General features: G+C 32.9%; 1 protein-coding gene across 2 annotated transcripts in view; it reads right to left on the bottom strand.

The window, feature by feature from the left end:
- Nucleotides 1-1,011: 1,011 nt before the first annotated feature.
- The window catches only part of MCU (mitochondrial calcium uniporter), a 128,379-nt gene continuing 110,754 nt past the window's right edge, over nucleotides 1,012-18,636 (bottom strand). The window contains exons 3-7 of one of the 2 annotated variants that reach the window (XM_088230712.1): nucleotides 13,879-14,153; nucleotides 6,933-7,094; nucleotides 3,066-3,269; nucleotides 2,761-2,868; nucleotides 1,012-1,324 (exon numbers count right to left, since the gene is read on the bottom strand). In XM_088230712.1, coding sequence (XP_088086838.1) covers nucleotides 1,145-1,324; nucleotides 2,761-2,868; nucleotides 3,066-3,269; nucleotides 6,933-7,094; nucleotides 13,879-14,153 — 929 coding nt within the window. In that variant the 3' untranslated portion in view covers nucleotides 1,012-1,144. Of the gene's footprint in view, nucleotides 1,325-2,760; nucleotides 2,869-3,065; nucleotides 3,270-6,932; nucleotides 7,095-9,194; nucleotides 10,250-13,133; nucleotides 14,154-18,636 lie in introns of those variants that run through there. The other variant, XR_015823044.1, reaches the window with a different exon arrangement.

The raw sequence follows: 18,636 nt of genomic DNA, 5'->3' as shown, positions 1-18,636 counted from the left end.
AAAAAACACAAATAAAACTGAATTGTAGGGAAATCAAGTAATTCCCGGTGAGAATTACAAATTAAAGATGTTTTTTTTTAATGAAGCATTATATTAATTTCCTAACTAAGCAACAATAATATTACATCATTAGCAACATTAGAAATTGTAGAATATCAGACTTGATAAATTTTCACTCACATCTCATTTTATGAATTTATCCGTTGTATAAGTTATTCTGCATGCAGTTTCAGAAAATGAAAAATTGTATAAAAATAAAATTACCTTAATTTTGGTAGAAACATAATACATTTTTCACAAAAGTAAAACAATAGAACACAGAGAAGGAACTAACCTAAAAAGCTAGCAGATTTTTATTAGTATGAAGCCAAATGAAACAAATATGGTACAAGATTTAATTAAAATCTCTACTAATCACCTACCCCTTTAAAATGCTACAGAAGTCTTGTTTAATCAAAATGTTTAGCTTATAATATAATATATATATAATAGATATATATTTTTACAAATAGCAAAGATACAATATTTACTAAGAAAAATGTTCAATTCTCATGTGAAGATATCTTACGAACTGTGCTTCAGGTAGAACTAGAAAGTCTGGATAAGTTGTGTAAATTCAATAAGAAAGATTTATTACCTAATAATAATATAAAGAAATTAATTTGTTTTTGTTAAACTAAATTTGATTAATTTTGACTAGGTATATTTCATTATTATGATAAATGAACAGGCTTATCATATATTCTGATATTGAGCATTGTTTAAGATTAAGTATTAAAGGATGAATTGATTTTAAAAGTAATTGTGCTGGCTTAAAACAATACATTGTTAATATAACAAGTGACATACTTTTTTGAACAAGGAAATATATTCACAAATTATGAAGAACTAGACATCATTTTGACTTTGTACAGTAAAAATAACAAATTGCAAATATTACAGTAAACAATTGAATGAAAATATATATACATTCGCAGGATGAGTAGTATCCACATCAACAGGTAACTGTACAAATATCCTGAGCATTCCTAAGCTTTACAGTGAATGTCCCCGTAGTTCGTCAGAAAATAACAAATATGTCATTTTCATTGTAAATCCATCTTAAAAAGTTCACAACAACGTATATATTGGGTCAAGGCGTGTATTATGTAGAAGAGCTTTTACTTTTCTTACTACTGTCAATAAAAGACTTTAACATTGCTAGAGGAGATTTTTTCTTATCAGTAAGGTCATCTATTTCACCTAATTTCCCAGAATATGCTGGAGGAAGATGTATCTGCAATGGGTCACGGAGGGTTCGCAAATCTGTTTCCACCTTGCTAATCTGGAAAAAAAGTTACTACATTTAGATACTAAAAACCAGACATGTAAATCAACAGTATTTTTATAAAATAAAGAGCAGATGGCAATATTGTGAGATTATTACAGTAAAAAGTGTTATGGCCAAATCCAAATTAAATTAAGCTGCAAATCTAAAAACAAAGTCGTCATTTGATAACCATGAACAAAGGAAAAATAAACAAAATATTTTGATCACAAGGGTTCTTATTGACTGACCAATTGAATTAATGGTTGAAAGAATGGTGAAAGAGCTAATATAATTTTGTTGCAGGTCAATGTTTTATGAATGCAGTAAAAATGTTTCTCCATTTAGTTTACCCACTTGGACCAGCGGTTTTAATAGAGTTATAAAGTTGCGAAAAACCCTCTGGAGGCTTTTACTATTATTTATCGGTGAGTAAATCCCAAAACAAATATTCAAAATGTTTTAAAAAATCACAATAAATGTATGCGGCATCAGAGAGGGTTTTGCGATATCTAAATCTGATTTTTTATTCTAATATTTCAACATAACGAAGTGGGATTTGTGACTCACAATTGAACGTAGTAATGCAGAAAGCAGCCAGCCATAGAAAAGTGAAATTGAGATAATAGCATTTTTATGAAAAGAGTAAATAATCAAATCTGTGCAACAGTTAAGATGCTTTTTATTTAGCAAATGATATATAACGCATACATTCATTGGTTTTATAATACAAAAAATAATTAAATTACGCATAATATTTGATCAGTTTTAATGATTTTTAAAGTTTGGCTAACCACACAACCTAAGATGTGCATTTTGCAGAAAACAGCCAGATCTAATATTGAATGATACCTCATTCAAACTTTTAATGTATGAAGTGTCATTCTGTATTAAAACTGTTTTTATATTTCACGTATTATTAAATTAACTAATTTATAAAAATTAAAATATTTGTGTATCTATCTACATTGAGTAGTGCTGTTTTTGTGATCACTGATCACCTCTTTTTTCAGAAGGTGATTATTACAGTTTTTCATATGAAAGCAGCCTGGCTGTCTTTAGCAGAACCTGATAACATCAATATCTAATTTTTTCCAAATAGTGGAATTTATTTATGTGTGCTTTCTGCATATGTTATGTTCAATTGACTTATTTTGTAGATTTTTCGAATCAATAATAGATAAGGAGAAAAGAGTGAGAGAATATAATAAAATATTTTAGTCGCATAAGAATGGAAACTATTCGAGCTTAATAAATTTCATCATTGATTAATAAAAGGTGTCTGAAAAAAAGCACAATAATTACTTGGTAAGGAAATAGTTTATAAAATCTTGCTAAATTTGCAAATAGAAAACATTCCATGCATTTATATATTTTGTCATGATTCCTTACAAGTTTGTGTGGGTACATTTAAGACAAAAGATAAATAATGAAAGGCTGTATATATTTATTACCTGATTTTTAAGAGTATTATAGCGATCCACATCAAGTCCAAGCTTCTTGGCTTGTTTATGTAAAGTTATAAGATGTTGACGATCTTTGACTTCGGGAAGGAAGTATTCCTGCAAAAAATATCAACATCAACATCAATTCTTTTTATCTGAACAGCATTCAAAAACAAATAAAATTTGATATAATCAAAAAGTTTTAAAATTAATAAATTAACCTAAAGTTGAAAGTCAGGGTTATAGTTTTTTTTTTTTAAACTGTAGCAGAAATGAATTATAATATTAATGGTAAAAAGATCACACAAAATTACCTGCTTTGTGAGGACAAAGTAAGCATAGGCAGCCATAGCCGTACCATAAGTGACGAAATAAGTAACTGGCTCCATAATATCCCAAGAGTACTCCCACCACGTGAGTCGAGCTAACACCCCAAATTGCATTCCCATCATACCAAGTCCAGCCCATGTCAATGTGGTTGTTCGTCTCACAGCCACAACTTCCAGCTCCGATCGTTTCTATAAACAACAAATACATTTTTGTAATCTCCCTCCAAAGAAAAAGTTCAAAAATCAAGTTTCAATTTAGTGGATGAAGATGAGAAATATTTAGATACATTTATATTTTTAATTTTTTGAAAAATAAAATTATATGCATATTATAATAATATTGTCGGCTTGCTTAAAGTTCAGATTTTTTTTTAAATCAAAAGACAATTAAAGCTCTCCAAATATTTTAATATTAGCTATTTTTAATAATATATTGGTCAGTAAATGGTACAACATCTTGTGCAGAATTCAGTCCAATAAATATTGTATCGTAAATACACAAATCAGATGAAATATGTTGTCAAATTCCAAAAACAGAATGCGTCGTATTTTCCAACCAATATTTGAACTAAGATCTGCGCGTGCATCCCACTGTTATATTGTTAATTGTCATCATCAATCAACTTATTTTTTTTTCTTAAATTTAGATTTGAAAAATATTGGTACACATATAAAGAACAAATATCTAAATAAAAAATGTTCCAATGATTTTGAAGATAATGAATTGAAGAGAAAAGTAATTGAAATAAAACTTAAATTTTGGTTTTTAAAAATAAAAACTGTGGCGTATTTAATTATTTGTTGTGCTTGTGTGATTTTATAATTTTCATTTAAATAAAAACTAATGAAGATCATTATAAAATTAACGATTTATTGAAAAAACAAAATAAAAATCTTTTATTATGTTTTCTTGAATTTTATTGTTTTCTAGATATTAATATAAATCAAAGCTAATGAGAGAAAAATTAATTAGCGAAAATTGTAAAAAGGGGTTTTATAACGAAGCATTCCTTTTGAATTTTTCAAACCGTAATTTAAAAACGCTGTGCAAAATCATGTTATTCATCATCATTCCATATCCGCTCCCTAGTTAGATCATATGGTGTCCACAAAGAGCCTCCAAGCATTTTTGGCAGCTCCCAAATTAGGTTCGCGTCCCGTAGTTCTCAACTTAAACTGCCGAACTGAATTGATGTTATTCATGATGATAAAAATCTATTAATTATAATAAAAATAAAAGTACACGGCATTTATGTTTGAATATGTTTCATTTCAAAGGCAGTTGAAGAGATCATAGACAAAAAAATGTTGTTTTGTTTAAATTTGTTTATTCGTAAAAAATAATTATATGAACTACTGGCATTAAATTAAATATGCAAAGCCATTTTGTAAAAAATATAAACATATAAATTAGACATTTATTACAAAAGCAATGGAGAACACTTTAGTTAATGTAAGATATACGCGCGCACCCTACTGTACAAATGTTAAGGCTGTAGTTTGATAAAAAATAAGGTAATCATAATACTTTGGTATTTTAAAACGCTGATCTTATAAAATGTAGATTTTTTTTTTTATAAATAAGAGTAAGATAATACATTTTTTAAGATGTACCTGAAAAAAAAAGGATTGAAAATTTTATATAATTAAAATATAATTTCTTTTCGACCGGTAGATTACGCCTATTGAAATTTAGATTAAACAATATATTGGTACTCATATAAAGACAAAATATCAAAATAAAAAATGTTCCAATGATTTTGAAGATAAAGAATTAAAGAGGAAAATAATTAAAGTAAAATATTAAATTTTGGTTTGGAAAAACATTCTTCATTCTTCTAAAAAAAAAGAAAAAAAAACATAACTTCATGAAAAATGGTTTGTATTAAAATATTTTCCCTATTAAAAAAAAAAGCTCTGCCAAATATATAATTTAGTATTAATTGAAAATTTCTGTGATTTAAAATGATTGTATTTTTTTTAATAAACCAAAATTTAAGTTTTTTGTTTAATGACATTCCTGTTTAAGTTTAATCTAAATTTCAACAGACATTATCTGCCGGTAGAAAAATAATTTTACAGTAAAACCCCCTTTTTACATTTTTCAAAGGAGCAAGAAAAAAGGTGTAAAACTGAGGAAAACGCTAAAGTGAGGAAATGAAAATGTATGGAAAAAATAGGAATTACATAAAAATATAATTGATTTGCTACACTATAGTCTACATATACTTCCAGAAAAATTATAAAAACGGTGATAAGTGGAAATTGACAATATTTTTTTTTTACATATTTTCAATGATTTCACTAAAAATATTTATATATTTTTTCAAACAATATTATGTAATCTGTTTTTTTTTATTTGATTTAAAAACAGCACGTTAAAGTTGTTTTCTATGTAAATAAAAAAAAACGAAAATAGAATTTTGAATTTGCATAGAATAATTTAAAATATTTTTTCCCCTAAATGTTGGCAAATTTTATTTATACGGTATCACTTTTTTTTCTATGGTATCACTAAAAACAACTGTCATATAGATCGCGGCTTTTTAAACCATCTTTTTTATAACTTCAAATATTTATATTGTTATGTTTTAAACATAGCAATTTAATGATATTAAAACATTATTGTTTCTAAATGTTTTTCAATAGCGAATCATGATTTGTACAAGTCAATATGATTAGGGTTAGTCTTATTTTTTGTTCAAATGAAATAAAACTAACCCTAATGGAAGACACTTAAACAAAAAGGTCAATTACACTGCACCTGCTTTGAATTTAGGTTAAGACAATAATTTATCCTTTATTAGTTGTTTACTTGTTTTTATTCTTCACTCGCGTGGCACACGCGGTGGCGCGTGTGCCGCGGCATCATTATTACAACATAATTTTAGCTTTTTTGACTTTTCAAATGAATTCCGACAAATTTTAAGCGTAAAACCGGGGTGATGAAAAATGTAAAAAAACGTTAATTGGGGGGAATATTTGTATGAAGAAAAATGGGTCCTGAACATTTCGGTGTAAAAAGCGGGAAAACGTAAAATTGAGGAACGTAAAAACGAGGTTTTACTGTATTTGACTTATTTAAAACTCTGTAGTAGGTATATATTTCATCATATATACCCCAGAAAATCATCGTTTTTTTCTTAATTTCTTTAATGAGGCGATTTTGAAAAAAAAACAGCGTTTTAAAATCGTAAAATTGTACGATTTCCTTAACTTTTATCAGACTACTGCCTTAACTATCAACTTCAAATTTTAACGCATATGTTTTGTTGTTGCTTGTGTCATTTTATATATCCTTGGTCTTATTTGTTTCACTGTCTTATTTTTGTTGTATCTTTATCGAGCACGGAAGATCAATAATGATGACTACAGACACTGCAAATGCTGATAGCGGCAAATGTTCACGATCCACGTTGATTTAGACAAAACACCCAGACCAATTGAGAAAGGAAATTGAAGTTTTTCTTGCATCGAAATTGAAGTTTTTCTTGCATCGAAATTGAAGTTTTTCTTGCATCGAAATTGAAGTTTTTCTTGCATCGAAATTGGGAATCGAACTCGCGATGTCAGTTTCACAGTTGGCTAGCCAACCAACTGCGCCTGTCCTTTCCAAAAGAAATAAAATACTTTAAGAATTCTGCCACATAGATACGTAGGTTACTGTGAAGTTATGTCGGTACTTCGTAATTTGTTGACAAGGTGTAAATAAACACAGATTTTTCAAGCTAATCAAAACAAATTCGTGGGCATAAGAACTGCATTGAATGTTTATGTCCTTATTATGTATGTACCTACATGAATTAAAACTATAAAAAAATAAAAATTAAAAATAATAATGTGTAAAGTAACCTCCTCAAGTGGCATGAGTTCGTGGCGAAGGGTCTCCAGTTTGGTACGCAAAGTCCGTTCTTGTTTAAGTTGATGTTCTCCAACATTTAGTGCCGCATACAGTTGATTCACAAGGTTTCGCACATCACTCAACCTTTCTAATTCCTCTTCACCTAGACGCTCCTGAAATCATAGTGTTTTTTTAATTTTTATTATATTTTCAAAGCACAGTGGGTCTATATCACATCAGAATAGTAAATACTTATTTAACGAAATAACCAAGATACTCAAACATTTTTTTCTGTTCTGACCAATTAATAATACGAGGGTTGTGTAAAACATAAGGTTTCCAACGCTGTAAACTCGCGCGAAATGATAGACGAAATCCGGCAACACCGCTGTGTGCGCTGGTTCCCCCACTCTAGATCCCGCCTTAGTAAAACTCGCTGCGACGTTCAGTGCCAGCCTGACAGCCATCCGCGATGGAACCCTTGATCGCCGTCACCGCCAGGTGCGAAGTTCGTACAGTAATCCGATTTTTGCACGCTAAAAAGTTACCACCGGTTGATATTCATAGGCAGTTGTGTAAAGATTATGGGGAAGCTTGTATCAGCGTTCAACACTTCCGCAAATGGTGTAGGGAGTTCTCCGATGGGCACACAGACATCCACGATGAGCAAAGAAGCGGAAGGCCATCGATCTCGGACGAAGTTGTGTCGAAGATTAAGCTAATTCTGTTGGAAGATCGGAGGATAACGATTCGGGAACTGGCTACCCGTGTTCCTGAGGTTTGTGAAAAACAATCCGCACGATTTTGACTGAAAGGTTATGTTATCACAAGGTGTGCGCGCGGTGGGTCCTGCACATGCTTTCAGAAACCCACAAAGCCAAAAGCGTCACTTGTGCCCGGGAGTTTCTTCGATAATGCGCCGAGAATACCGAATATTTCTTAGAATCCATTGTTACCGGGGATGAAACGTGGTGTCACTACGTCACCCCGGAAACAAAACAACAATCGCGACAATGGCGCCATACCGGATCGCCTAAACCGAAGAAGTTCAAGCAAACGCTATCTGCAGGGAAAGTGATGGTTACTGTCTTTTGGGATCGTAAGGGCATCCTGCCTGTTGAGTTTATGACTCGAGGGACCACAATAAATTCGGAAAATTATTGCGAGACCTTGAAAAAACTCAGAAGAGCCATCCAAAATCACCGGAAAGGAAGACTGGCGAAAGGCGTTAGACTGCATCACGACAATGCGCACCCGCACGTCTCTCGCCAAACCAAGGAAGTAATCGAAATTTTGGCTGGGATCTCGTTGAACAGGCTCCCTTCAGCCCTGATCTTGCACCGAGTGACTTCCGCTTGTTTCCAAAATTAAAGCAACACTTGGGTGGACAACGTTTCGAGACTGATGAAAGAGTGCAGGAAGCGGTCGCCAAATTCCTCCACGGACTGGGGGCGGACTTCTTTGAAGCTGGATTCCAAAAATGGATTAGTCGTCAACAAAAATGTGTTGAAAATCTGGTGATTATGTTGAAAAATAGTAAAAATGTAAATTAAGCTTTCCAATGATGTATTTTTCGGTTCAAATAAAAAATGGCTTAAACCTGAAAAAAGTTTGAGAACCTTATTTTTTACACAACCCTCGTACTATATGCGAGATTCGTAAACATAAAAATGTCGCAAAAGCGGTGAAATAGGTCACTGGTTTTAACAAATTTGTGGATTCAAATACACTAAGACTTTTCTTTTATTTCTGTAATAAATGCTTCAAAATACATTATGAATCGGGTTGTGGTCCCGTGGATAGTGTTGCGGACTTACGGATCAGAGGTCCGAGGCTCGAAACCCCCACTCTACGCCGACTTGATTTCCGTTTTCTAATAGTGAGTCATTTACGACTCATTGAAAATGGCCACAAAAATCGAAATATTTGGGTAAATTATAAGAATGCTAATATTTCTTTTACAAAAAAAAAAGATTTAAAAAAAAACAAAAATACAATGTAATAGAATTTCACATATCGTCGTTGCGCCTTGGAAATCAATCCGCTGTGTTTTTCACAAAAATATTCAGAAGAAACAAAAAAAACGGGCATATTTTAAAAGAAATGTCTGGGAACATTGATTTAAAAAAAAGTGAATATACATAATCGTAGTACGTTTAATTTTCACCGTGAAAAATATTTTTCACATTTTTAGTCGTAAAAAACGTATTTAGTCAAATGAATGCACGTAGTCGGTTTCCAAGGCACAGCGACGATATGTAGAAAAAAAAATATTTTTTTTGCAAAAAATCAATCTATCTAAAACTAAAAATAAACTTTTTTGACTGACGCAAATAGAAATAGATTATTGAAAAAAGTATCATCCTTTTGGGTAGTCAAAAAATACATGAAATAAATTTTTCGCTGTAAAAAGATGCATACTTTTGTTAATCATCAGTAAGTACATAATGGTATAATTATGGTAATCTGTCAATGTAACGGGACAATAACACCCGCCGTAGAATTATTTAAGGGAGGATGGGAGGCACTAAGCCATCCCCCCGGTAGCAGCAACATCAAAGAGCCATTGTTTACACACTATGGATAAAGCGAGGCATTGTTTGCCGCGGGAAAACGAAGTGTCAATTAGTTAACACAACAAGGAATTTCAATAATTTTTATACAAACCTATCTATAGAGGTTTTGCATAAAACTAATAAATGTATTAATACGAGAGCTGAGGTTTTGTACAAGTCGAAATTGTACATCGTCGCGTATTAAAAAAAACTGATTGCTATTACTAATGGAGAATTTCGACCTGCTCTGGGCCTCGATTATGATGGGAAGATAAAGACGTCATACCTTCACCTTGACGGTATAGTTGAAGATAAATTATCTATAGCGATTACGAAGATACACTACCGACCTACCACTTTCAAGTTTTGGGTAGGTACATCGATATTGTATATATAAGGGGAAGCGTACGTCACGGTACACATATCGAGGCATTAAAATGCTTCAGTATGACGTCATAGTTGAAGATAAAAATCCTCCCGACTGATTACGAAGATACACTACTCATCCCCCCATCATCAAGTTTTGATGTAAGTACATCGGTTTGTATCAATGGGTCTAGAACCCCTCGATACGTTTATCTATCCATTAAAAGTGACACAAAATTTGTTCTGCCGAGCAATTGTTCCTTTAATTACGATTTATTTAAATTTTTAATCGTTCTGAAGTGGGCACTTTTTTTCTTAAAAGCCTATCGAAAATATGAGATAGAAATAAGAAAATTTTGAAGTCGCATTGTATTCTAACAAAACTGTCAATTTTTGAAAACGAGCGGCTAGATTTTTTTTATTTTTTTTTATTTATTTCAAAATACAAAAATGTACAAAAACACAATTGTATTCCCATGAGTTAGCAAACTCATTCTGGGATTGATACAATTAAAGATTATCAGATAAAAAATAAAAATACATTTTGTTGAACATAATTAAAACAAAAATGGACATATCTCGGAGACCTTTTTAAAAACAAATTATAATATATTATTTAACATTAAATCACATGGGTTAAGGGTTATCGAGAAATAATTTGAGGAAATGATTTTTTAGTGTTATTTGATTTCCATTCGTAGACTGGTAAGAAATTGATTTAAAGTGAATAGGCAGGAGGTTATATTGAGTAGAGGCAATGTAGAGGAGTGACCTCAATCCGAATTTAGAGGAGTGTACAGGGGGTAAATGTAGACAGTTATGAGATCGTGTGCGATGGTTATGTATATCACTGTTAAAAGTAAGCGCTAAATTTGAGTTTAATTTATGTTGCAAAATTTGTAAAAAAGTGTTAGTTATTTCATATGAAGGTAAAATACTAAAAGGAATTATATTTGTCTCGGAATATATCTCCTTTATGCTTTTATCTCTTGGAAAACGAAATACATTTCTTATTGCTCTATTTTGTAGAACCTGTATTTCCACAATCCTCTTTTTCGTCGCAAATCCCCAGACACAGGTAAGATAGGATAGATGAGAGTGAAACATGGCAAAATATACGGCCCGAAGAAGTGTTGTCGGAAGCATGTTCTGAAGTCTATACAGGATTCCAGCAATTGGCGCAATTTTAGATTTTACATGATTAAACTGATCATTCCAGGTTAGTTTTGAATCTATGGTTAAGCCTAAATATTTAGTAACATATTTTTTTTCAAGTCGATCTGAACCAATTGCAATATTCAAATTTATGTTAAGTTTATTTCCAAATATTAAATAGTGGGATTTTTTTGCATTTAATGTTAATTTATTGATTTTTAACCATGTCGTAAGCTGGGAAACGTCATGTTCCATTTGATTTTGTAAATTCACAAGGTTTGGACTGTTAAAGTAAATAATCGTGTCATCAGCATAGAGTTGTATTGTTCCCATGAATTTCAAGTTCGGTAGGTCATTTATATAGATCAGGAAGAGAAGTGGGCCAAGAATAGAACCTTGTGGGACACCACATGTAATATCCCCCATTTCACTATGCTCACCTCCCACTTCAGCAAAACATTTTCGATTTTCTAAATACGAGGTTAGTAAATCAAGAGAAGTACCACAAACTCCAATATGTTCCAATAAAATTTTATGGTTGACTGTATCAAAGGCTTTTTTGAGATCTATAAAAATTGCCGCAGTGTAAAGGCCTTTATCAAGATAACTCTGAATGGATGAAACAAAATCTAATGCTGCAACTTTTGTATTAGATTGTTTTATAAAGCCGTATTGACTTTTCGAAAGGATATCATTTGCGTTTAGATATTTTGTGAGTCTATCTTTAATTACATATTCAAACAATTTAGAACAAACCGGGAGAATAGATATCGGTCTATAATTTTGGACATTTTTACTGCAGTCATCTTTGTAAATTGGTATTATTTTTGCGATCTTTAATTTATCTGGAAAAATACCCTGTGACAATGATTGATTAATAATAACAACAAGATGGTCAATAAGTTCGTTTTTACATATTTTAAATAAAGATGCTGTAAGATTATCTGATCCAGGAGCTGCTTTAGATTTAAGGAGAGAAATTAGTTTTGCGATCTCATTTTTTTTTGTAAGTGGCATGTAGAGTGATTGATTAGCTTTCTGTTGTGTGTAAATGGTATTTCGGTCAAGCGATGTAGTAATAATAACTGCCGATAATTTTTCACCTATTGATAGAAAAAAGTCGTTAAACATTGTTGCCATTTGTTTAGAATCAGTATATTGTTTTCCATTTACATCTAGACACTCACATACAGATTTAGATTGGGATCTATTATTGGAGAAAATAGAGTTGATTGTTTTCCAAGTTTTCCGTGGATTGTACATGTTTTCCTGAAATTGTTGCTTATAATAATTTACTTTAGCGATCCTTCGGTAGTTAGTGACATCATTTCTAGCTCTGTTTTTAAGATGCATAAGATTAATATTACAAGGATCAAGTTTCCATTGTCGGTGTAGAATATTCCTTTGTTTTATTAACAGGCTTAGTTTTTGGTCAAACCATGGAGTATTGCCTAGATATCCATTTCTATTTCTAGATCGAGTTGAGTTTTTGCTGTGGACAATCGCTTTTCTTACATGTTCATCAAAATTATTATAGTTTTCATTGATATTATTTATATGATTAAAACTATGGCTTTGAAAATAGGTTTTAAGCTTTTGGTAGTCTATCTTTGTATTTTCATGAAGTTTGTATATTCTGTTATTTGGGCATATTTTAATGTTGTTTTTATAATCATATATGAGCAAGTTATGGTCGCTGAGAGGATCATCAATATTTGAAATAACGCCGGATATGTTTTTTGTGTTTAAAATAAAGTGATCAATCAAAGAGGAACAGTTTTGCGTGATTCTTGTGGGAAATGTCATGTTGCAAATACGAAAATCGTACGATTGTAATATAGCGACTAGTATGTTCGTTGTTTTTAAGAATATCTAAGTTAAAATCCCCAGTAATAATTGTGTCTTGTTTGGTTTTTTGTAAAATATTTTCAAGGCAGGTGAAGAAGTTTGTGATATTGCCAGACGGTTTACGATAGAAAGCATAAAGTTTAAAGGGTTTGAAATTTTTACCAGTTACATTGATTCCTAGGAAGGTGTTATCAGAGTTACATTTTTCTATTAAACTATGATTTAATGTTGTATGAACATATATAGCGACCCCTCCTCCGCGTTCATTATTTCTCGATGAATATATGCCCGTGAGATTAAAAAAACAATGTCACTAGATTCTGCCCATTTAACATATAAGAGGCGTAAGAAAGTTACCCCTATAAAAAAAAAAAAACTTTAAAGAAGCCGCCAAAAGCCGTATAAAAATCATGTTCAAGCGAGCATTTTTTCTTGAGTTGAAAGAATTTATTGGAGTTTATAATCGCTTTGAAGTGGGTACTTTTTATCACAGAAGCCTATATAAAATATAAATTTGAACTGTTTTAAATGTTAATGAAAAAAGAACGCGGACTAATTTTCTGCGGTCATTCATTGGTTTGTTTTGATCATATGATGTCGAGGTGGCAAGTAGGTAGAACATACCGAGGTAGATACAGATAATACAGAAGTAAAGTATACCGTCTCGATATGTACAGATAAAGATAGCAATTATAATCGAGGCACTGGTGTCGTATTTTTTATTCATCAATAATGTAGTACATCAGGTGTGATGAATGGGAGTATAAAAATTTATTTCAGACGGAAAATCGGCACAATCGACCTTAATATTTAGTCAATGATTGATCCGCAACCATGCGCCATTTGTGAAGACAAGACAAGTTAAAATAACTACAGCTAGGGAATCTATATTGCACATACTTAGGGAATTTATTTTGTACACTATCTATTAAGGTGATAAAAATATTGTATTGGGGGTTCCAGATGCAGAAGGCAACTTCCGATTAATGAGATATACAGAAACACGGCAGTGCTTGTCAGTTGTTATATTTACCTGCTTGGGTGTCTTGACGTAGTAATCGATGTCGTTAACAACGAGCCTGAAGTCCTCCTCCAGCAGGGACTCCACGGTGTCGGAGGAGGCCAAGCGCACGCCGCTAGCGCTGGTAACCTGCGCACGGTCGATGCCGCGGTCCTCGGCGCGCAGCATGGCGAGCACGTCGCCCACCGTGTGGCCCAGCGGCCGCAGCGTGAAGCGGCAGCGCTCGCGCCGGCTGGGCAGCGGCACCGTCAGCTGAGGCAGCCCGCCGCGGTACCCGATCGTCACCTCTGCGGAACAACAAGAGACGTTAAGAGGATGGGTGGTTTGACTTTTCTTCATACAAACGTATTCCCGTATTTTCTCCCTGGATTATAGCACTAGGGCGATGATTGTTGTACAATCTATAGATTTCCACCACTGGCGTGTCACTATTGTTTGTTTGTTTAATTTTTATAAATTGTCTTTTATAAGAACTAGAACTATCCAAAAACTTTTCAAAGCGCCTAGGTTTATCTGCCGTATTCGGACGTATGGTATAATATAGTACAAATATGATAACTGTTTTTGATAAAAGCAAAACGTGCGAACACAAAAAAAGTATTTCTCATACTCTTTCATTAAAAAAATCTAAATCGGTACAGCCTTGGGGTAGGGAAAACGGGTGTATCGGACACTCCGTTACGCGTATTTTAAATTTATTTTAGATTTTATTACAAATTGTATAGTTTTTACAATTTCCTACGACTTTTACGATATTTTGTATTTAATATTAAATTTTTTGAAAGTCTGATACGCTCTACTCCCATTATATGCATTTTATTGTTTAGAATCATTCTCTTTTATACGTGTAATTTACTTCAAATATTTTCAATTAATTTTAATTTTGGACAAATAATGAGTATTTTTTTTAAATATTCCCGCGCGGCATGAAAACGCCGGGAGCCGAGCTATTTGCGTATTTTGAGAAATCAGACCTACGAAGACTGGTGGTCTCTGCAGTGCTCGATTGCAGTGGTCCACAACCCCCGGGGTGCGGCCCGGTACCGGGCCGTGGACCGAATGGTACTAGGCCGCGTAAGGGTCTGCTTAAAAATCAAAATTACTTTTGAAAAATCGAACATATCTATAAAATTGATCATAGTGCTGTAATAACTGAAAAGTAATATTCTTAGATCATTCCCTGCACTAGGAAAACAAAACAAGTGTTTTTCCAAAAATCATTTTATTCGTGATTTAGTATAAATATTTATATACTTTTTACCGCGGTTTTGGGAGAGGTAGGTTCAATCAAATACTCTTTTGTCTATGGTCCTATCCGATCAAAAAAATGTTTTATGATACTGGCAATACAGGCCAGTGCAGCTAATGTCAGTGAACGACTTGTCAAATGGTCAAATCCCGCATTGATGTTTACCGTAATAAATGTTTTCGATGTGTTGAAGAAACTTCGACTTAAGCGGTTTCGGTTCGTGAAAGAGTACTTTGACCACGAATCATCAAAATGGTCAAAAGAGTCTGAAGAAGCGCCTTTAACATCAAAGAGATATATCACATTTAAGAGAAAATACCAGGAGTCCTACTTGAAATATGGATTTATCGGGACAGGTAATCCCACACACCAATCCCGCTCCGCTTAGTTTGCGGCGACCAGCTCTCTAATGAGCATCGCCACTTGAATACCAAGCACCCTGGATTAAAAGACAAGCCTCTGGAGTATTTTGAAAGAATGAAACTGGAATACAGACGACTGTCTGGTTTAACTGCTCGGATTAAGGAGGTTGCACCTGGTTCACTTTGATTTAGCATAAAAAAATATTAAATCTGGTTTTATTTATTTTTAAGGAGTAACTGTATTTTATTTTGAAGGCATGTTAAAACGCGATTCAATTAAAAATATTCAATTAAAACACATAAAACTTTTAAACAAAATAGATAAATAACTTTCAAGTTAATATATCTGCAAGATATCAAAATACATCTGCAGAAGTACATAATTTTAAAATACGTTTATTGATTACATAGTTTTACATAGTTCCAAGTAATGCACAGCAGAAGACCCGTGCTAAGGCAGACTCTATTTATATATATACATATAGATATACGTGTGTGTGTCACACACGCGTGTTCACCTATACAAATATATATACATTTCGCTAGAGACGTTCAGAATTGGGGAAACATGAATATAAACTCCTTGTGTACTCAAACAACTCAACCTACCACACACCTTTGGACTATGTGTGGCGAATACAACATATTTACTCCCGAAACGGAGAAATGTTTGCGAAAAGCCTTCATTCAAGTAGATTAGATATATTTATTTTTGAACAGAGATGGGAGTGTTAAGAAACAAATAGGTAGGTCTAGGCATTTGCAGGTCTCAGGACATGCCATTGGCAGATTTAGGGGATTACTATATATTATTTTTTTATACTTCTAAATTATTCAACTGTACTGAATTTTTCCTAAATATGTAAATCCTAAATATGAAGTTGTTAAATATCATCTATCAAATTTGGAGGGCCAATGCAGTACCCCATGTACCACTGAGTACAGATGAGAAAATGGCGGAAAAAACTCAAAAGGGGAAAGGGAAGCACGTTAAGCAATTTTTCAGTTTTAATTCAATGAGTGATGTTTTATTGCAATTAAAGTTTAAACAATTTTATCCATGTATGTAAAAACACGCATTTTTATATTTCAATGAATTTTTAGTAAAATAACGTTTTTTAAAATGATGGGAAATTGGTTAAATGTACCCCACCAATTAGGTAAATTCAGCCACCACGGGGGTAGATTTAGCTATTAGTATTTTAAAAGAAATAACAACAAATAAAAGGTATTTTCGAACAATGTTTAAGAATTTCAATTTAATTTATGTTAAATGAAAAATTTAACTGAAATGCGTACAGGCATATTGTTCGTGCTGTTCCTTGTTGTGAATGGGGCGCGGCTTTGGCAATTTGGCTACCATACCATCTTGCTTTAACCAATGATTCTTCTTCCGTTTCCGGATAGTAAAATCTTTTTAATGGTGGACTCACGCACTTCAAGAGCTTGACTAAGTACTGGGTCTCGTACTTCTCTATCACTTTACCGACATAGTATATTGTTATTACATGTAAAGTTATACGAAATTAAACATCTTAATGCTCTGGCATTGGGTTACACACACATCGACAAAACAATCAACAAACAAATAATAAATCTCATGTTTGTAGTTTGAGAATATTATTATGAATATGAATTACGAAAAATCTTACCATTTAAGCGTTGAATTAGAAATAAAATTGTATATTCATTATCACTAAACAAAACATCTCACAATGTTTCCTAATGAACACAAACTAAGCGTTGCCAGTTAATATTTTTTTCCTATTTACATATCACGATTAAGGCAGATAAGATCCCCGGTTAAATGTGCCCCAAGGCTGAATGTGCTTTCCTTTCCCCTACAGGTTTTAAAGGGGACAATTTTAGCTATAACATTTTTTAACATAATAAAAATACATATCTTAGATTGCACACTCGCATCCAACTTTTTTTTTCAGAATATCTCGTCTGAATGGAGGTTTTTTAAGAATAGCTGAAAAATTCAAAATATGAAAGAAGTTTTCATCTTTCTAATTTTATTTCTCGTAAGTTTTTATCTAATTGATGTCGCAGAGGATTCGCAGCGAGAAATCAAGCTTAAATTAGCTACCATTTCATCGAAAATCGCCGAAAGATAAGCAGCTGTCGGGAAATCCAAGGAGCGCTTCTTGGCAAAAAACAGAAGTTGAATAGATGCTGAAGACATATAACTCGAAGTTGGCACTACTTGACCACAACTACATATACGAGGATTGCTACTTAAGTTTTGAGATATGGCAACACCAGTGTTAATATGTCAAATCTGACATTGTCATCGTAAATTTGCCATTTTTAATGGTAAACGTATTTATAACGTTTTGTCATACGAGTAATATTTATGTTGTTTACAGATACATGAAAAATTAATTTTGTTAAAAAAATGGAACTAAATCATGAACATTTTCGTGCGATGATTTTCTATGACTTTCGACGTGGATTAAACCAACAACAGTGTGCCGATCAACTCGCTGCGATGAAGCACCATTTCGAGCCACCGTGTTTCGCTGGTTTTCTGAATTGCATCGTGGTCGCACTTCGTTACAGGACGAATTTCGTGAAGGTCATCCAAAGTCGGCTGTTGTGCCAGAAAAAATCGATGCTTTGCGTTAACTGATATTGCAAGATCGTCATATGACATACCGTGAGATTAAGGCATGCTTGGGCGTTAGTTCCACTCGCATACATTCAATATTGCATGAACACGAACAAAAATATTTGTTTGCGTTGGATACCGCATAATTTGACAATCGCTCAAATAAAGGCTCGTTTCGATCGGTGCAAACAAATGTTTAAAAAATTCAATCGCGGTGCTTCAAGAGACGTCTATAAGATCGTGATAGGCGACGAATCATGGATTTATGCATATGAACCCGAAACTAAACAACAATCGACTGTATGGGTCTTTCAAGACGAGACAAATCCAACAAAAGTTATTCGCGTGCGAAGCACTTCGAAGCAAATGGTCTCCTGTTTTTTCGGAATAACTGGACATGTCGCCACAGTTCCATAAGAGCAACGTAGAACGGTCAATTCTGAATGGTACACCACCATTTGTTTGCCAGAAGTGTTCGGAAAAATAAAGGAAACCAATTGCACAAGAAGAATCGTTCTCCACCACGCAATGCAAGCTGTCACACA

The sequence above is a fragment of the Micrasema longulum genome, unplaced genomic scaffold, assembly GCF_059751315.1.
Source record: "Micrasema longulum isolate JH-2025_06_02 unplaced genomic scaffold, ASM5975131v1 h1tg000811l, whole genome shotgun sequence".
Taxonomy (NCBI): Eukaryota; Metazoa; Arthropoda; class Insecta; order Trichoptera; family Brachycentridae; genus Micrasema; species Micrasema longulum.
This window is presented reverse-complemented; position numbering and strand designations above follow the sequence as displayed.